The 19,554-nt window shown below is 50.7% G+C and overlaps 6 protein-coding genes across 6 annotated transcripts; 1 reads left to right on the top strand and 5 right to left on the bottom strand.

Moving 5' to 3' along the window:
- Positions 1-279: 279 nt before the first annotated feature.
- Positions 280-7,511, top strand: BDV14DRAFT_199431 (uncharacterized protein; the record flags this gene model as incomplete). Its single annotated transcript, XM_073773258.1, has 4 exons — positions 280-528; positions 585-729; positions 780-6,751; positions 6,852-7,511. The coding sequence occupies 4 exons, from the start codon at positions 280-282 to the stop codon at positions 7,509-7,511; spliced, it is 7,026 nt and encodes a 2,341-aa protein (XP_073628943.1).
- A 73-nt stretch (positions 7,512-7,584) lies between these two features.
- Positions 7,585-8,423, bottom strand: BDV14DRAFT_171876 (uncharacterized protein). The gene is made up of 2 exons (XM_073768502.1): positions 8,298-8,423; positions 7,585-8,238 (listed from the first exon to the last, which is right to left on the bottom strand). Exons 1-2 carry the CDS (start codon positions 8,414-8,416, stop codon positions 7,839-7,841), a joined length of 519 nt encoding a protein of 172 aa, XP_073628942.1. The 5' UTR covers positions 8,417-8,423; the 3' UTR covers positions 7,585-7,838.
- Positions 8,424-8,876: 453 nt separating this feature from the next.
- BDV14DRAFT_208452 (alpha/beta hydrolase) lies at positions 8,877-9,720 on the bottom strand (the record flags this gene model as incomplete). Its single annotated transcript, XM_073775401.1, has 2 exons — positions 8,877-9,246; positions 9,304-9,720. The coding sequence occupies 2 exons, from the start codon at positions 9,718-9,720 to the stop codon at positions 8,896-8,898; spliced, it is 768 nt and encodes a 255-aa protein (XP_073628941.1). The 3' UTR covers positions 8,877-8,895.
- Positions 9,721-11,503: 1,783 nt separating this feature from the next.
- On the bottom strand, positions 11,504-13,272 carry BDV14DRAFT_199428 (uncharacterized protein; the record flags this gene model as incomplete). The annotated part of the gene is made up of 8 exons (XM_073773257.1): positions 11,504-11,907; positions 11,998-12,068; positions 12,145-12,527; positions 12,579-12,646; positions 12,715-12,751; positions 12,808-12,986; positions 13,050-13,185; positions 13,249-13,272. The coding sequence occupies 8 exons, from the start codon at positions 13,270-13,272 to the stop codon at positions 11,504-11,506; spliced, it is 1,302 nt and encodes a 433-aa protein (XP_073628940.1).
- Positions 13,273-14,326: 1,054 nt separating this feature from the next.
- Positions 14,327-16,244, bottom strand: BDV14DRAFT_208450 (phosphotransferase enzyme family protein). Its single transcript, XM_073775400.1, has 4 exons — positions 16,080-16,244; positions 15,739-16,031; positions 15,304-15,682; positions 14,327-15,256 (listed from the first exon to the last, which is right to left on the bottom strand). Exons 1-4 carry the CDS (start codon positions 16,189-16,191, stop codon positions 14,349-14,351), a joined length of 1,692 nt encoding a protein of 563 aa, XP_073628939.1. The 5' UTR covers positions 16,192-16,244; the 3' UTR covers positions 14,327-14,348.
- A 975-nt stretch (positions 16,245-17,219) lies between these two features.
- BDV14DRAFT_189251 (S-adenosyl-L-methionine-dependent methyltransferase) lies at positions 17,220-18,630 on the bottom strand (the record flags this gene model as incomplete). The annotated part of the gene is made up of 4 exons (XM_073771169.1): positions 17,220-17,985; positions 18,058-18,181; positions 18,247-18,376; positions 18,460-18,630. The coding sequence occupies 4 exons, from the start codon at positions 18,628-18,630 to the stop codon at positions 17,220-17,222; spliced, it is 1,191 nt and encodes a 396-aa protein (XP_073628938.1).
- Between the last annotated feature and the right edge of the window lie 924 nt (positions 18,631-19,554).

Raw genomic sequence — 19,554 nt, 5'->3', positions numbered from 1 at the left:
TCAATTACCCTTACTACTACATCCTCAGCCTCTTCAGTCTACACCCTTATAATTCTCCGTGTGCAGGCGGAGTATTACCTGCAGCAAGTAAGCTGAGCTCGTCTTACATGCATTCAGGCTACTGCGGCACAGTATCAATAGTAGATACGAAGAGGCTTCTGGCTCTGCTCATAGTCGACTGAATTCATGTACGTCGAGTTTCAGGGCACATATAGTCGAGGATTTATCCGACCTATGCTTCCAGAGCAACAAGCAAATTTTCCAGAGCTAGCCAACGACATGTCTCCCTGGTTATACGATTCTCCTTCAGGCTCGGCCTCGGGTTCCAGCTCAACGGGCACACCCACTCCTGTTCCAGGCGATGACCCAGCTGTTATTGTGGGCATGGCCTGTCGTGTTCCTGGGGCCTCTAGCCCAAGTGAACTATGGAGCCTGGTAGATCAGAAAAGGGACGTGCAGCGGAAAATGCCAGAAGACAGGTTCAACGTTGACAGCTTTTTCCATCCGGATGGTAAAAACAAGGGAACGGTATGGGCTTACCACCATCTCATTGGGATTGAACCATCTTTTCACTGACTATTTAGACCAATGCTCGGTATGGCTATTTCTTGGACCAAGACCTCGGGGTGTTTGATCCCGGATTCTTCAATATCTCGGGGAACGAGGCGGAGGCTATGGATCCACAGCAGCGGTTGTTGCTTGAAATTGTTTACGAGGCCTTGGAAGATGGTACGCAAAGTTTCTCATCGATTATCCTACGCATATGTTAATGACTCCAGCTGGTATACCTCTCGACGAGGTCGCTGGATCCCAGACATCCGTCTTTTGCGGTTCCTTTACGAACGATTACAACTCGACCATTACAAAAGATCTAGAGTATTACCCCAAGTACACCATCACAGGCACAGGAAATTCCATCCTGTCCAACCGCATCTCATACTTCTATAATCTACACGGAGCAAGCGCGACCATCGACACGGCCTGTTCTTCGTCCCTCGTCTGCTTCCACCTCGGCAACCAGACACTGCAGTCTGGCGAGGCATCTATGTCCATCATTCTCGGCTCAGCATTGCATTTCGACCCCAACATCTTCATCACCATGACAGATCTGGGTATGCTTTCTACCGATGGCCGGTGCCGAGCCTTTGACGCGGACGGGTCAGGTTACGTCCGCGGCGAAGGCATCTGTGCCCTCATTCTGAAACGCAAGAGCCAAGCCGAATTTGATGGCGATTTCATTCGTGCCATTGTCCGCGGGACGGGAGTAAACCATGATGAAGCAAAGCAAGGCATAACTTTGCCCTCTTCTGAGTCGCAGGAAGCACTCATCAGACAGGTCTATTGCACAGCGGGACTAGAACCAAAGGACACGTCCTACTTTGAAGCTCATGGCACCGGGACCCGCGCAGGAGATCCGAGAGAGACACGAGCCATTGGGGCAGTTTTTGCGCCTGGGAGGGATGATTATCTCAACCTTGGATCTGTCAAGTCCAATATTGGTCACTTGGAGGGTGCTTCAGGGATAGCAGCTTTGATCAAGGCGACGCTTTCATTGGGAAGAGGCAAGATTCTGCCGAATATGCATTTCAACAATCCTAACCCGAATATCGAATTTGATGAGTGGAAGCTCAAGGTGCCCACTGAAACACTGGACTGGGACGCTCCCACTGGACTACGCAGGGCCAGTATCAATTCCTTTGGGTACGGCGGAACAAATGCACATGTCATCCTCGAGGGCCACTACGTGCCGCAAGCCAACCGGTTGGGAGAAGTTGACTTGGCATTTGGTCATGAAGAAATGACACGAGAGCGACCATTCCTTTTCCCGTTGACATCGCATTCAGTCAAAACGGGAAAGCTCACGGGAGAAGCATTCGCGAGTTATCTGGAGGAACGGCCGGACCTAAATATCCGAGATCTGGCCTACAGTTTGAGTGTGCGACGCTCTATGCACAAGTTCCGATCATTTGCTGTGGGCAATGATGCAGACACGCTTCTGGGTGATTTTGCGGATCCTTTGCCTGTTGCTGCCTGGAATGCAATTCAACCAAAGAAGCCTCGCATTGGATTTGTATTTACTGGCCAAGGAGGGCAATGGTTTGCCATGGGTCGGGAGCTCATTGAGAAGTCTCCTCTTTTCAAGCAAACCCTGGAGAAGTGCGACAGAATCTTAGGGCAGCTTCCTGACGCACCGGAGTGGTCTGTCGTCGACGAGCTCCTCAAATCCCAGGCGACATCTCGCCTAGGCGAGACTCGCTTTTCTCAGCCTTTGTGCACCGCGCTGCAGCTGGCTCTCTGTGTCTTGCTCACTCAATGGGGTATCGAGCCAACTGCAGTTGTAGGACACAGCAGTGGTGAGATGGGTGCCGCCTATGTCGCAGGAATTTTGTCTTTTGAGAATGCCCTAATTGCCGCTTATTACCGAGGCCTGTACATGTCTAGCGGCCCGGAGAATGGCATCCAGGGTAGCATGATGGCGGTTGGTCTGACCGAGGATGAAGCCCGACTTGAGATTGAGCCTTACAAAGGACGCATTGCTGTGGCGGCCATCAACAGTCCTTCCAGCATCACTCTCTCTGGAGACGAGGATGCCATTGTGGACCTGAAGGGATACTTGATGGATAGGAAGATATTTGCGCGTCAGCTCAAGGTCGCCCAGGCGTTTCATTCGCACCATATACACCCACTCGCCCCCGGCTACTTGCAAGCGTTGGAAAAGCACACCAAATTCGCTGCTCTCCCCGCTCAGCGCCAGATGTTCTCCAGTGTCACAGGCAAGATCGCCCGGGCTAGCCTGATGGGCCCTCAATACTGGGTTGACAACATGGTTGGAACTGTTCGATTCGCCGAAGCCCTAACTGGGGTACTGGTAGGCGAGGAGGGCGAGCAGGGCGTGGATATTCTCATGGAGATTGGCCCTCATCCAGCATTGAAGGGCCCCTCCCGACAGACTGTTCAGTCTCTCAAGCTCGACATTTCTTACCTGAGTTCTCTGACGCGTGGAACTCTCGACTACGAGGGCCTTCTTACCGCAGCAGGTCAACTCTTTGCCCTAGGGTACCCGGTCGACCTTGCTGCTGTGAACAGCGACAACTACGTGGATGACTCGGGAACCATTCAGGAGGTCAATAAAGCCCACCGACTGCGAGATATGCCAAAGTATTGCTGGGACCACAGTGCGCGGTATTGGGCAGACACCCGCGTCATCTCTGAACATAGACTCAGGAAACATCGCCACGCTCTTCTGGGAACATCTCTTGCTGGGTCCTTTCCCGGTTCTCCTCGATGGAGGAATTTCCTGCGCCTCGACGAGCTCCCATGGCTGGCTGACCACAAGATCGATGGCGATGTAGTCTTTCCCGCGGCCGGCTACATTGCCATGGCGGTCGAAGCCATCGCTCGGTTGGACGACGGGCCTACGTTGATCTCCCAGTTTGCCCTAAGAGACGTCTCTATCAAGTCTGCCTTGGTCCTTGATGAATTGGCTGTAGGCAAAGAGGTTATGCTGGACTTGAGACCGCATTCCACATCCACCATTCCTGCAGAAGCATGGTACGAATTCTCCATCGTCTCCTTCAGCGGCTCTGGGGAAAACACCACAGAGCACTGTCGCGGCCTGATATCTGTTCAGGCTGGACCCGCGGGACCCATAGAACGCAAAGAGGCGCATTCGGGTTTCTCCGAGCTTCAGGCGAAAAGTGTACGGTCACTTCTCCCACGCACTTTCTATGAGCGGATTCACTCTGTGGGTCTTCAGTATGGGGAAAGCTTTGCTCTTCTTCATGGACGCATTGAGAGTGGCCCTGGGTTTGCAACCGCTCCTTTAAGCTGGCAATCGGGCCATTTAAACTCCTCAGCCCCTTTACACGCCACTCTAGTACATCCCACTCTACTTGATGCCGCGTTACACACCATTTTCGCTGCTGTGGAAGGCCAAACAGGAAAGCCAATTGACGGACCCTTTGTGCCAACCTTCCTACGCTCGTTACAGATATCCGGTGCTTTCTCCAACTGCGCCTTCCTGGCGGCGGACCGCGACTTCCAGGTTTCGACTGAGATCAATCTCCAAGGTCCCCGTCTCGTCACTAGCGATCTGCGACTGCACGGTGACGATGGCGATCAGTTGCTATTGGATATCCAGGGCCTAGAGCTGACAAGTCTGGGTGCGTCGGACGTACCCGGTAGTCGTCCCCTATTCTTCCGTACGAAATGGGATGAAGCATTCGAGCTTTTGGACAGACCAGGAGCACTTATTCCAGATAGTCTGGCTCGCTTAGTCGACGTCTTTGCGCATCAGTTCCCAAACTCCAAGATTCTGCATATCACCCCTACCCCCGGTTCATCGACCACGAAGGTTCTGCGGTTTCTAGGCGGCAGGAATGGCGAGCAACGTCGTTTTCATTCTTTAACGCTACTTCCAGTGGCCGATTCGGATGACGCACTCGAAACTGTTGAGGGAATGCAGTCTGAATGGCCATCTTTGATTGAGGTCGGAGTGCCCAAGGAGGATGGGTATGATCTCGTTATAGTAGACGATCCCTTTGTCGTCTCAGAGACCTACAGTGTCACGACATACGTCAAAGCCAGCGGATTTGTGATCACTTCTCAAGGTATCAACATGGATAGAGAAGCGGGCTTGCTTCCAGCTTTCTCCTCTGCGAGTTTTAGTATCTGGAGAAAGGAAGCTAGAGATGCATCCCTAAGCCCTCAACCAACTGTGAGCGTTGATCTGGCTTTGGTCACTGCCTCAGTCCCAAGCGACCGAATAGTGTCAATTGCAACTGGCATTGCCGCTGCTCATCCAGGTCGCTCGCTCCAGGTATCTCTGGGCAATTTCTCTGAGGTTGGATCGATTCCTGAAAATATAATTATTCTCGCCGCGCTAGACAAGAATATTCTAGTCAACGAAGAACACACTGATTCCGAAGACTTTGTTAGCCTGCAGCGCATCTTAACCACCGGGAACAGAAACGTTGTGATGGTCTTGGAAGGGGCGTCGCTGGATTCGCAAAGGCCTGAACAGGCACTGTTGACAGGTCTCGCCAGAACTGCCCGCAGTGAGAACGAAGAGCTCCGGCTTGTAATGCTAGATACCTCATCCTCTACTCAGGCGGCGGATATTTCCAGTCTCGTCACCGAAGTTCTCGACCCTAGGGTGCAAGAGGACGAGCTCACTTTGCGAGATCATTTGGCATTTATTCCGCGTGTGCAAACAGACGATAATCTCAACTCCAGCTTAACTCAGGAATCTGCCCAAGTAGTCTCCTCCCAGTCACTCGATCAAGATTGCCACCTCGCCATCGAGTCAGACAAGATCGGAGCCTCTGATCCTTCTGTCTTTGATGTCGATTCGGATCTTCAATTCTCAATGCTCGCCAATGATGCGTTGGAGATAGAAGTTCAGGCTTCTGCGATCACTCATAGAGACGGTGCCGCCGCCAAAGGCACTGATTATGCGTCCGAGTTTGGCGACGCCTGCGCAGGACTCGTGCTTCGCGTCGGCAAGGACGTCGATCCAACTCTTTTCCAGCCGGGAGACCGTGTTTTGGCTGTTCGACCAGGTCAAGGGGCGCACCGGAAAATCGTCCAGAACCCGATGTCGTGGACCTTCAAACTGAAAGACGAGATGGAATATGCAACAGCAGTTGCAATTTCAACGCCCCTTCTTGCTGTATACGAGGCCCTGCATCAGGTTGCCCATCTACGTGCGGATGAAACAGTCCTGATTCATTCTGCTGCTGGCCAGTTCGGGCAAATGGCCATTCAGATTGCCAATCGTATAGGAGCAACTGCATTTTCCATCATCCAATCGGATAATGGGCATAGATTTTTGCAGGAAACCTGTGGACTGAATGGTAGTCACATCGCCTTTTCGAAAGATCCCCCTTTTAATGTGCAAGTCCTGGACGCAACCAAGGGGAAGGGTGTTGATGTGGTTGTCAGTGATTGCTCGGACAAATCATCGATTGATGCTACACTCTCGTGTCTGTCCCCAGGTGGTCGATTTGTGAATGTTGGAAAAAGCATTTATGATATCCTGGCAGAAACCACAATAGCCGACACCTTGCGCAAAAATCATGTACTGCTGGCATCTATCGACACGGTATCTTTGTTTGAATGCCGCTCAGCGTACGGCGCCAAAGTCATGAAAGACTGCTGGGAGCTCGCGACCACGGGTGTGATTAAAATACTGGACGAGACAGTAGGATTCCCCTATGAAAAGGCGACAGAAGGGGTTCAAATGGCTCAAAACCCAGGGTTCTACGGCTCTGTCGTTTTGAAATCAACCAACGATGATGTCGTACCCGGCCTGTCTACCATTTCTCGTGACAATGACAATCCTCTGTTTAACTCCACCAAAACACACCTGCTCGTAGGTGGTCTAGGAGGCCTTGGACGCACCCTCGCCGAGTTTCTATTCCGCCGCGGCGCGCGAAGCCTGGCCTTCCTGTCTCGTTCAGGAGCCAACAATGCAGAAGCTGAACTAACTCTGACCTGGCTGGAGAAGAGGGGCGTCCAAGTAACCGTCTACCGCGGCGACGTTACTGATTTCTCTGCAGTCCAGTCCTGCATCGATGCGATTGGGGCCAGCCGTCTAGCAGGTATTTTCCACGCCGCGGTAGTCCTCCAGGACTCCCCATACGCCAGCATGACATTCGAGCAGTGGCAAAAATGCCTGAAGCCCAAGGTCCACGGTGCCATGAACCTACACCGCGCAACATGTGCCGCAAACGCCGAGCTCGAATACTTTGTGTGCTTTTCGTCGGTGTCTTCCGTCTTCGGTGGGGAAGGGCTTGGCCAATTATGCAGCTGCCAATTGCTACCTGGATGCATTGATGCGCCATCGCCAGCACGCAGGCCTGGCTGGTTCCGCTATTGACGCCGGTATGGTTGTCGGGATTGGCCTCGTCGCGCAGAACGCAGCTCTCCAGCAGACAATGGAGCGGGTGGGCTTTGAACCCATCACCGAGCACGAGCTCTTATATCAGATTGAAGAGGCGGTGATTCAGAGTCGGCCTGTCCCATATTCTCCGTCATCATCCTTACCACAGACACTATCGCTTTTGTCTGCCCCAGCCATCCAGATCGACCAGACGAGTACCATCACGGGCCTCAAGATGGCCCCGGACGTCTTCTGGTCTGAACGCCCACTCTTCCGCAACCTCTACAGCAACCACGACTTTAGCAACAACAGTAGTACAGTTGGCGGCAGTGCTATAAAGGACCTAGCTGTACACATCCGGTATGTTCCTGATACAGAGGAGAGAAGGGCAATTATCACCGAAGCCTTTGTGGAGAAGATATCGGCTGTCTTGGGAATCGCCGTCGAGTCCATCACGCCCGGTAATGCGCTGTCTGCATATGGTATGGACTCGATTGTGGCGGTGGAGTTCCGGAAGTGGTTTACGAAGGTTGTTAGGATCGATGTGTCGCTGTTTGATGTGCTTGGGGCGGCTAGTATCTCTGGATTGTTGGGCAAGGCGTTGGAAATTGTAGCTGCGGAGGCTTAGGTGATCGATTGTTGCCCAATGCAAAGTCTCGTGCAATTCTATACTTTCATGTCCATTTACAGATTGTATGTTCCTTGAAGACAGACTAGAGTTAGGGGAAGGGTAGCTGCCACCCCGCCCGCCATGTCTGTAGTGAATTCTCAATCGAAATGCCTCTCCTTTCCAATAATACATCTCATATGTGCCCTGATTGTTGAAGGGAGAGTACATACGACCACAGGGTGTGGAAAACAGGTCTTCCCATCCGTTCAGTCGGCTGTTCATGGTTGACTAGGCACAGGAGTACTATTCTTCTATAGCCCGACGAGCGGACGGTCATAATACAATTCAAGCCCTGCCCTCTAACCACTGTGTCAATGACATAGCAAACAGACACGTCCTGCCCTCATCTCCAAGTCTGGCGTCGACCGTGAAGGTCCACCTACCACTCTCGATGAACATGGAAGGAATCCAATAATCCACTAGAATGCCACCGCCACCGCTGCTAGGTAGGTAGTCGACCTGATCTCCGCGAGCATCGCGAATGGCAATGTGGGCGTTGTTGTTGAACGAGGCCGTCTTCAACGGAAACGTATAGGATTTTTCATTGTCGTGGCCGCCATCTTCGTAGACGACCGAGGCGCGTATTTCAAACGTCGCATCCGTGAGTGCCCCGTTAGCAAGACCCAGCTCTGTCCTTTTCGACTCGGGGATGAAACCACGCAGGTAGATGAAGAAAAGGCGGTCGCTAGGTGCATCAGGATATCAAAAGGCTGTCATTGTCCAGGAACCGAGAGAGGATCTTACGTGGGAATTGGAGTCGGGGCAACCTCGAGGAACTCGACTTTAAATAGCTGGTCTTCCTTGGGGACGTTGGCGTAGACGGCGTCGTTGTTGCCGGGGACCTTGTTGCCTTGTTGGGCCATGGTGTCTAGACAGGCGTACTTGAACTACCAGACAGCGAACCGAGAGCCTCTTGAATCTGGCCTCAGACTAGGCAGCAGCCTTGACCCTAGCTTAGCCATCTTGGCGTTATTCTGATTTGGCATTGGTTAAGCCATTAGCGTACTACCGGGTCAATGGAGTAGTTAGTAGTATATTGTTGAAGGTCTCTTCTGCATCATTTGTTTGACCCAACTACCCGGTCTGGAGAGCAATTTCACTGATCCATATGTTTGATGATGCCGTGCAACTGCAGCAGCCTTGGTGGCTACGTGTATAGAAAGAAACAATGTCGCTCCACCCGACCCGGACGTGCTTCGCACATTGCTTGTTTATAGCTCAGGCTCTTATAGCAAGGGACGAACTCGACATTTGCATTGGGAAGGAGCGACCGCCTTCCTTGTCTATAGTGCATGATTTGAGAAGGTACGCATGCATTTCTATCTCCTCAGCAGTCTTTCCCTTACACAATTCCACTCTGTTTCCTTCCCTTCTCCAACGCCACCCTCAACCCTTGAATGACCTGCTCAGGCTGACTCAAGAACGCCGAATGCGACGCGTCAGCGTGAAAACTAACAGGGTTCCCCAAAGTCGCCGCAAAAGACTTCTGAAAGTCCAACGGAAGCCCTAGGTCCTTGTCGCAGTACAGGTACATGGACGGGATATCATGCCAGGACTCATACAATGCTGGCTCGGTAAAGGACAGTGTAGGCTGTGGCTTTAGTAAGGCAATGCGTTTCTGCTGTTCCTCTGGTTCGAGGTCGTTATAGAAGACGGTTTCTTGCTCGGAGCTGTAACGGTAGCCGTCGTTGTTCTAGGTCTGTGATCAGCCAGTACTACATTTAATGTGATATAAACGCTCGGCAGATACCTTGGACAACATCCATGGAAGCCAGTTTCCACCAAGGAGATCAAGCACGGACTGTCCCTTTTTTGCGACAAAAGATGACATCCATACCACCATGACTACACCCCCTGACAGACCGGCCTTTGTTCGCTGCGTATACCCTAATCCCTCCACGGCACTCGCCCCGACGATCCCGCCATAGGAATGCGTCACGACGACTACTTGGCGCCCATTCTCAACGACCCCTTGTAAGATGGGTTTGGTATACTCGATGTCAGCGTGTAAGCCCTTTACTGGTGGAGATGCGCCCACAGACGGCGTGGCAATGGCCTCAGAATCGAGACCCTGCTCTGCCATCAGGCTGCGGAGCTCATCGAATGTATCGGCAGTGTGCCATGCGCCCGGTATGAAAACAAAAATCGGGTTCCCGGTCGTCGCCATTTCCGCAAGGTCCTGATTATAAGAATCTGCAGAAAACATTTGAAGGATTTCCCGCCTTTTTGAGGTTTTTTCTCAATCAGCATTGGTAATAGCGCTAACTGCTGCAAGCCCCAAAAATCAGTCCCAGGCTTACTCCAATGCAAAGATCGACATGCTGGCAGTGCCACTTGTCTGTAAATGGCTTAAGCGGTGTTGAGTGGTTAAGTCAGATACCGCATCGTCGAATCAACGGTGTACATCCCGGTATTAACCCCTCCATTTGATCCTACCGTGGCATGGGAAAGGACAGCTGAGCATCACAAATCACATTGCTTGTTATAGTCGCATTCCGCTGTAGATAGGACATTTAGTGCCGATTCGTCAAAGTGTCTATTCGGATGCCGTTATCCGCCAGCGTGCCAAGTCATGAGAAGTGCAAAGGACAAAGAATGACGGCTAGGTATGTACCACCTACCTCATGTTATGCCCCCTTTCGCCTCTCCATATCTACAGCCATGTTCATCTGACAACTTCTCAATCCTCTAGCATTGTTCGGTATCTAGTCAAAGTGCTGGGCATCATGTCCTCAAATATTCACGAGAGCCGACAGGCGGAGTTCCGAAGGGCAACGATAGGGATAACTGTGTTGGCTGCAGTTTTTGTTGCGTTGCGTTTTGTAGCGCAGTGGAAGAAGGGTCTAAAACTCGGGATCGACGATTATGAGATGCTGGTTTCTCTGGTATGGATACTGCTTCGTTGTCGGTGTGAGTACAACTAAACGAAAGTTCTAGTTTTTCCTCTTTGCAGAAGCTGGCTTGACTTTGGCGTGTAGGTTTAGCTCCAACTTACGGAAGACCTCAAACACTTACATATTCTCGGTACCATGACCAGTGATCCATTATGGAATGGGCTTGCACGCTGAGACTCTCGTGGCCGAGAATTTCGTGATGATCTCAAAGGTAGGTACTTTTTCAAACCACTGGTGGAAGCAAGAGTCCGATCTAACGATGCAGATCCTGATGGCCCACGAATGCTTCTATGATGCAACGATAGCCATGATTAAGGTCTCCATTCTCCTCCTTAATCACAATTCCCAGTGAAAGTGGGCCAAGAGTTGGCCGGGGTCTCAGTCCTAGACCATCGGCCGTCCTTAGGGCAAAGCACATCGAGTTTCCCTGTAGGAAGATTGAAGAGTCTAGTCATATTTTCTATCACAACGTAGTCGTCCATCAGGATGAAAGCGCAGCCATGGAAGGATTGAGACGCCCGTTCCTTCACGACCATCCTATTGACAATAGCGCAAGGCCTCTACAGATGGGTTGCCAATGCCATGCAACTATCGCGGTCAATTATACATAGGCAATGGACCTGTGGCTAGGACCTTACGGGTCTCTCTATGATAGCGGCAAGGCGGCATGCGTGGGGAGCAACCAGCCGCATCAGTAGGTAGTTGAACTCTCGATATAAATGCACCGGACGGCAAAGAGCGAGATCATTATACAACAGACACTGATGGTCTGGAGTCACAATAGCAGCCTCGCTTCCTCTTAGCGTTGGATGGGTAGAGTGACTACGAGTTAGGCCTTTACACCTAATTCCCTCTATCGCTTGAATCGGGGGTGGGTACCATGATACTGCGCTATTATTCCGGCCTACAGGACTATATGCTCCAAGTATATTGGAATAAATGGTAGGTCGGATGATATTTATATATATTTATATGTATATTTTTATATATCCGTATTTATAACGACTGCCAGATTTAAGCCAACTCACCTGCCATCTACCTCAGCACATATTCACCTCACAAGTTCTCATGATCCAGCCACCTCCCCTGCATGTACCCATACCCATCCCCATCCCCCGTCGTGGACCCACCATAATCACCCCGACTACTCCCCGTACTCCTCGTCTCCCGCAACACAACCCACTCGTCCCGTTTGACAATAGGACCCCCCTCAAGATCAAATGTCCCAGATCGATCTCCACTGGGCGAGGGGACAAGGGTCCGTTTGCTCCCCGTGCGACCCTGGGAAGATGCGTAGCCGGAGTTGGAGCCAGAGGCATATGTGCTCTTCAGGGTCTTCGGCTCGCCGAAGATAAGCGTGTGGATGTGGGATGCGAACGCGCGGATGCCGGGCATGCAGGTGCAGATTAGGGACAGGTCGATTTCGATTATGCTGTAGATGGAGGGTTTGACGATGCTTTCTGTTGAGGGAGGATGTTAGAGGTAAAGGTTTGTTCCGAGTGGATCTGTTTAGGGTATGCTTGTGTGAGGCAGCAGGGGTGGGTGCGTACTGGTTGGGTTAACGGTCATGTCGAAGTTTAGCAGGGAGTAAACGAAGCGGAGGACGGAGACGAGTGTGACTCTGAATCAGGAACCGAGTTTATCAGTCAAATCCCAGCTAGGTATGCAAGAAGATTGGGAAGGGAGTGAGCACATACACGAGACCAACCAAAAACACAACAAACACCCAAACCTTCTTCTCGGCCTTCATCTGTAGTTTGAACACCGTCGGAAGGGGGAGAACAATGATCACCACGTCCAGAACAATATTAATCACGGCGCCACCCCAAAGCAGCGCCTCATGGTCCCCACAGCTCCCCTCATGCTCTCCATCCCACATATGCCAGAAATAACTAACCGGTCGGCAAAGGAAGATGGTTGCAAAGAGGCAGCCAAGACCCCAAGCAATTGTAAATGCGAGAACGACCTTGCTAGCGAGGCGAAAACGTTCGCCGGGGAAGAGGCGGAGGTATAAGAGGAGCATGGAGATCTTTGTCAGGGCGACGGTTACGACGTAGAGGGCTTCGACGGCGAAGAAGCTCTGCGATGGTTAGTGGATGACAATCTACGAATGGTATGCGGGCGAGCGTACTTGTAGGAATTTAGTGATGTCATCAAAGGCAATGAGCCAAATGTCCTTCCCTAGTCCGCGCTCTGAGTCTGTGGAGGGGGGATGGTTGTAAGTATATACATACTTCCTCGCATCTCACAATAAAGCGAAGACCTACTGATCAAGCCAATGACTGAGATTGCAATAACACTGGCCTGCAAAAGCGATTAGTCGCCAAAATGACTGGCATTGCAGATTGAAAACTCCATACCAGCGCTACAAGAGCAGTTGCATCATCAAGACCAATGTTGGCCCTAAGGAGTCGTGCGGCCAGACGCAAAGCAACGGCAATGCAGCAAAGAACCAAGCCCACAATAGTCACGACTTTGAAGGTATTATTGTCGACTGTAACCGGGTAGTCGCAAATGGAGTAGAGTGCTCGCTCGGATACTGTTGTCCACAAGTTTGATGGTTAGAGAAAATGGAATAACCGGACGAGATGGAGGCACGTACGCAAGTTGTCTTTGACAGTGCACATCTGTAAACCACAGGCTGTTATCTGCGCCTGAAGCGCCTGGTTCGTACATATGCAATTGACGTCGGTCAAGGTGCAGGACGAGTAGGGAACGGTTTGCGCCATGCAGGCGACCTATAGGTATCAGTCAGCGTCGCCGTATATGGACATTTGTCCTGGTAGAAGTAGTTATCATACGGCACAGTCAGGAAGAAGATCCATTTTCTTCACAGCTCCTGTCAAAGCTCAAACGTGGATTCAGGGACCGGATCAACCAGGACACGGACGATACTTGTAGGGCAATGCTACGAACCCCACAACATCCGTGAAGAAGCCGTGCTAATAAGCTAAATAGGAAAGGGGTTTGCCAATAAACTCAGATTAGGGTCTGATGGGACAACGACCGAGAAAATCAACGGTTGCTAGTCATGGAGCTTGCGATCTCAAAGGTAGCCCCCAAGTGATGAAACAGTTCGTCAGCCCTTTTTGTTCCCGGATCTACGAGTAGCTGCATTAGGAGCATGACTAGACTTAATATTTGAGAGGAAGTATCCAATGGAATGGGTCTGCCGACAGTCTCGATCTCGAGATCAACACTACAGAGTCTGAAACAGGAAGGTAAAGGTTGAACAAGGAACTTGAAAAACAGGGTTTTTGTTCTGTTTAAATCTTAATCTGGCGATCTGCACAGATTAAAGTTGACTGCCAGTACGTGTTTGATCTAGTCTTAAGCCTAATTTGCTTTGTTGCCCACTTAGGGCTCGCGCCATGACTCGTTGTGATCCACACGGACAACGGCTTCCGAGTTCCATTATATTTTGATTAATGATACAACAAGACCGAGGCAAACTGCAGCGATGTTTTACTACTGGCCCTTAATATCTCCATCCATCAGAACCCGAACCAAAGCGCACGGACTGACTGGAGTCGACGAAGTGGGGCGCAGGTGTCGATTTGTTTCCTTTCATGAATAATGCTATCAATATCTAGAGTCTAGGACCTTGGGTGCTTGATTGTTAACGAATGAGTGGAAACAGGTGTTATGTTTCATATAAATAGAGCCCAGAGGCCACAGTCGTACATTCCAGATTAGCTTGACGGGGTGGTAATTGTAGCCAGTAGGAACTTGGTCCCGGGGTGGTCCTGCCTCATATATAGGTGACTAGGATCCTCAGATGCCTCTGCTCGGCACTCGCATTCCTTTTGTACGGTGCTAGCATAAATGTTCCCGTGGGATAGAACCCGGTCATAAACTCCGGAAGCAAAATACTATAGGAGAGCTAGTGAAATTGAAAGACCTAATCAAATGGCCAAAGACGCCTATACTCAGCCCTCTCCTCCTCGGTATCAGCGAGCTGATCCAAAATCTGGTCTCTTATTTCATCAAGCGCTGCTTTACACTCATCATACCGCTCATGTTCAATAAGACCCTTGTCCGGCCACAATTCACCCAGTGTCTCCTTGACCTCTTGAACGAGCTCGGTTCCTGCGACGGCACCATCACAAGCTCGCTTAATCCGCTCAATCTCAGCATCTGAGAAGTGAAAGGGAAAGGGCACATCTCTGGGGACGCCGGGTAATTCCTTCCATGTATGTTTAAGATCAACGAGCAGCGATTCCAGATGTGCCTCGCCATATTCAAAGATGTGATTGGCGAGAAATATCAACCCGTAGGCTGCTGTTTTGCGGAATTTAACCGCTTGATATAAAGCTGGGTTCTTCGAGCGCATGAGCTTCCGCCATCCGATGAAGAGGTTGTGCACAGAATACTTGCGGAAAGCTGCGGATCTTTCTTCTGGAGAGAGGCCTTGGAGCTTTGGCTGTGGGACTAGGTCTAGGGTCTCAGGCTCTACGCCATCCCAATCTGGGAAGCCGGGATCGGGATTGTGGCTGAAGAGAGGCGAGATATGGCATGATTGCCAATCTATAATATTGGTAATCACTTGTGGGTTCTTGGGGTTGACGAAGACGTTGTCGCCGTGGAGATCATTATGCCAGAACCGCGGTTTAGTGATTGCTGTATTCGGAGGGATCAGATAATTGAGGATCTGGTTGTAATATTCTAAGGCAAAAAGCTTTTGCGCGATGTTAGGTTGGTATAGCTTCGGACCACAAAACATGGCTATTTGCTTCGGGGGCTTCAGCGAATGGATAGCCTTAGTCTCTCGCGTTGATATTGCTTGCAGATATTGCATTACTGAAAACCCTGCAAGGTGGTTAGCAGGCGATTAACGATACTAGAACTCAGCATACATGGCCCTCTTTCGACATGTAAGGTTGATCTTCCAGCATCAGACCAATCTTTCCCCGTAGCTGGGCCCAGGGTGAATTTTGAATCTCTGGTGACCGTTTTGCCTTTGACGTAGTAGCTACCAGGCAAAGGATCCGTGTCTCCTGCATAGTACAGACTGCCATAGTGTGAGAATGAAACACTGAGCCAGCGTGTTTGAAGACGCGTCAGCGCAAGAAGGACTTGGAGCTTCTCTGGGAGCTTTATCGTATCCCATACTTGGGATAGTTGAACGCCTTCCACTTTGTCCATGATGATGAACTCTGCGCTGACAGGATGCAATTCGGCGCGCGAATTCCAGGTATGAACGCGGGGAACCGGGGTATCCATAACGTTTCTAGCCTGTCGTACGACGCATGTCAGAATGTCTGGCTTCAAATAGGGATGAAGATGCTTACAAAATCCATCGTGGCCACTTCGCTGGCCGTGGTATAATGTGAAACTCCAGCATTCGAATTAGGCACCTTAGCGAAGACTTGACGCCCATCATTCATACACAGAAGATAAACCTTGCTAAGCATGCTATCTGGGTACTTTTTGATTGCAATACACTGCGACGCGCCAATTGACTCTACCGCAACCTTAGCAAGCTCATTCATGTCGAACCTGACCTCTCGGGCACGAAGAGTCTCCTCGTCGACGATGAAGCGGCCGCGAGTAAACTTGAACAATTCATCGTTTAGGTTCCAGTCTATTGTGAGTCAGTGACACGTCAAGGCGCATGTATGAGAGCTCATACCTGTTTGACAGGCGCCGCTACCGGCGTGACGTGCGTCGTGCAATGCGCGTCTCTGGCTCGGATATCTGGATCGACCGTAGTAGGATAGGCGCACCCATGCACGACCTGACATCGCTTATAGATCTGCTGACAGTCTGCAGCTTATATACCTGCGTTGAGTGGCTTGATAACTCAGTTTTCTTGGGAGGTGTTCATGTTGGGTTGGCATAATGGGCACGTGACGTTGGACCACCCCCTCCTCCCGCCTCCTCGTATGATTAATGCACTGTGTTGTTTCTGTAACCTAGCGGTACAAATTATAAACTATTTTCAATGGCCTGGAATTTTTCATTCTGCGTTGGGTCATGTTAACCGCCAAGTAACAAATAAATCCCTCCTTTCAACCGTAACCCTATGTTTCGGCAGGTTAGATACATAGTGACCGGGCCATGGTCCAGAACGCAAGGAGAGTGCCGACTGTCAGTTCTTTCTCAGCACGTAGGGTAAAAATGCGGTCCTTCTGGGCCGTGGTAGTTCTTTATCTAGTCTCGTTGGGCCGTACTTCGCCTAGGAAAGCATCTACCGAGGTGATTACGCCTTCCTCGAGATAAACGCCCATTACTTGGCTCCTTCCTGAAATACGTAACATTGGTTGGGATGGTCATTCCTTGCTTTCTGAGGTTGTTCTATTGCCCTCGACGGTCGCGTTCTTCAAAGCTAGCTGGGCTTTCCACCCCTCCACGGGGAGCAGTCGCACATTGAACCCATGGAGAAGTTGGGGGTCTTTCACATACGCAATTTCAATGGGACTTCAACGAATCTTCGTTGAATCAACTTCTGATCAGGTATAGAATGCCATTTTTACGTGGACTTTAGGTTAATGTTAGAATATAGGTGTTAAAGCTTTAGCTGTGGAAATAATAAGGTTTTTTATTAGATATACATGGATATACCACGGTGATAGCATCCAAACGGCACCTATTTGATTGTATTGTTATTTTAACAGCGACCCGTTCTTAGCGCCATGGCAACGTTCCATGCTCTATGTGGAACACCCCCAACTTCCGCATGGACTAGGAGATCCTCATATAGCCAAGACAGGAGAAACAGACAGAAAAGGCAAAGAGCTCTTCATAACACTACGGCTATTGCTTCCATAAGCTAAGCCAACTCAGCCTCTATAACAGCCTGTACCGCCAGCTCAGACGTCCAAATGTTCACAATCTTGAAACCCGCAGACTCCAGCAGAGCCCTCCACTCAGGCTCAGTCCTCTCCTTAGCCCCAAACAAAGCCATCATTATCAAGTCAAAGGAAGTTGTATGCGGATGCAGGCCCGTCTCCGGGACAACATGCTCATGGATAAGCAGCTTACTGTACCCCCTCTTCATCGCGCCTTTAACCATTTCCAATATCAGCTTGCAGGACTCATCGGTCCAATTATGCAGGATCGAATGGAGATAGTACACCCGCGCACCGGAAATAGGCTGCGGCGTGAAAAAGTCGTGGGCTACCTTGTTGACGGCGTCTGCGCACGTCGCGCGGCTCACCACATTTTCGCGGTCCTGCAGGTATAGTCTGCTTGCGAGGTCCGGATAGGCCTGCCGGAACCTCTCTGTGTCATGCCCGACGTTCCCGCCTATATCGACAATGAGCGGAGACGTCGGATCTGTATCGGCTCCTTGCAGGATCCGTTCTTGAACAGGGAGCATGTCGGTCCAGCTTGGTAGCGTTTCTGCCACGCCGGTCATGATCGAGTTGAATGAGGCGCCCTCGCGCGGATGCTCGGCTAAGTAGGCATATAGGTCACCGGGAAAATTCGCCTTCGCGGCTTGGAATATACCGGCTTTGGCATCTGTCGGATTCGCGTAGCTTGTCGATTGGAGGAATGAGGGGGCTTTGAAGAAGGTTGGGATGGACAGGTCGTAGCTTTAGTCTCAATTTAATCTAGTCAGTAGGTGAACTAAGTGAAGAATCACGATGCCGAGAACAACTTCTTACAGGAAATTGATACATTCTCCAACCGCAGGTTGAGAAAGAGCGCGCCAGAAGCGGGTGGGCTTGAACGTGTCGCCAGAGACCTGCTCCAAGACATGGTTCGCTGCTAAATGTCGGAGAACTCGAACTACACGGTATCAAGGCGCGTTGTTATTCAACCGAATCAAAGGTAAAAAGAGTAGGAATGCTAACCGAGTAGATCAGGCTGACATCCAACCATCGCCGCCAAACTGCTGCTATCCAGCGGTTCATCGCCATGTTCATGCCATTTTCCCCACAAGTCGAGGTCTTTGGCGATTTTGAGACAGGCTCCTAGTGCGGGCTGCGACCATAGACTTAGCACAGTGTGGAGAGAGGCCAGCTGCTCAAAGATGGATACTTCTAATAACAGAGGGGCCGAAATACCTCGTGCATACACAGTCTCTCCGTCGTCTCCAACGGGGTCTCGAGGCGGCTGATTAGAGCAGACGCCGCTACAAGGGTCTTGTGACGATCGACATTGCTGGTAAAGTCCTCGAGCTGGATGGCGTTCAGGATGGCAACAGTTGAGCTCGCTGGTTGCTCACGCTGCTCCATTGTGGTTTGGTTGGGTAGTAGCAATCACAGAATTAGTTGGTCGGAGGTTGATATCATAAGAGTCTTCACCAGATATGTAAGAAAGCTGATGGCTCGTGGGTCTGAGAAAGGCCAAATACTCAATTTTATTTATAGCTCCTTACTCGCATAGTACAAAACCTTTCAGGGCTCCCCAGTTACGTCCTTGGCCCCCGAATTGCTTTTGTTGTAAGCAGAGAATAATTACTCCGCATATCGGCCTGCGACGGGCATCGCGGCCGTCTCTCGACTGTAAACAGGGCCCAAATAGAATTAGCAAGCGTAGAGACCGGATGAACCAGATACCGTCAGATTGCCGCGTAGTGCTTTACTAGAAAGACGCGGAGAAGTACCCCCCGTGTGACGAGCCCTGCGGAGTCGGAGTATTTGGGGTTCTTCACAGCGCACGCCGTTACACAGCGGTAGCCCTATCTCGGGTAACACGTTGCAGCCGGTTTAATGGTACGCGCGGGTTGAGATTAGCTGATCTGCGTGGAACTGATAGCACCGATGGAGGGGAACCCAAGTCAGATTCATATTGGGTTGATTTCCCCCATCGCGCGCTTCGTGATAAGTCTACTGGGCCTGCAAGTTTCTATATTTGTGCATCGAGCCCCTGACATTGGAGAAGCACGATACCATGAATGTATGGCAAGCACGTAGCTTCGAATAATGGGTCAGGTATGATTTGTAGAGCCATATGTCTTGTTGATTATGTGGAAACAATCAAATCAGCTGTCACCTATACATAACCAGGAGAAACTAAAACTGCGGAATAAGCAGAACAGCATAGCATACGTAACGCCCTATGTCTTGCCACTGGTAGAATCATGCATCAGTGATGTTCTGTTCCTGCCAATACTAATACTATTTCGGTCCCGGTGTCCCCAGTAGTTTCTATACCCC

The sequence above is a fragment of the Aspergillus stella-maris genome, assembly GCF_047715825.1.
Source record: "Aspergillus stella-maris strain CBS 113639 unplaced genomic scaffold BDV14scaffold_22, whole genome shotgun sequence".
Lineage (NCBI taxonomy): Eukaryota > Fungi > Ascomycota > Eurotiomycetes > Eurotiales > Aspergillaceae > Aspergillus > Aspergillus stella-maris.
Note: the sequence above shows the minus strand (reverse complement) of the source record. Positions and strands in the feature narration are given on the sequence as shown.

Coding starts and splice junctions, on each gene's coding strand:
- BDV14DRAFT_171876 (XM_073768502.1), bottom strand. CDS start 8,416: ATGGCCCAACAAGGCAACAAGGTCCCCGGCAACAACGACGCCGTCTAC. Junction 8,239..8,297: donor GCCCCGACTCCAATTCCCAC/GTAAGATCCTCT, acceptor TGATGCACCTAG/CGACCGCCTTTTCTTCATCT.
- BDV14DRAFT_208450 (XM_073775400.1), bottom strand. CDS start 16,191: ATGTCAGGTCGTGCATGGGTGCGCCTATCCTACTACGGTCGATCCAGA. Junction 15,683..15,738: donor AAGTGGCCACGATGGATTTT/GTAAGCATCTTC, acceptor GTCGTACGACAG/GCTAGAAACGTTATGGATAC. Junction 15,257..15,303: donor ACATGTCGAAAGAGGGCCAT/GTATGCTGAGTT, acceptor ACCACCTTGCAG/GGTTTTCAGTAATGCAATAT.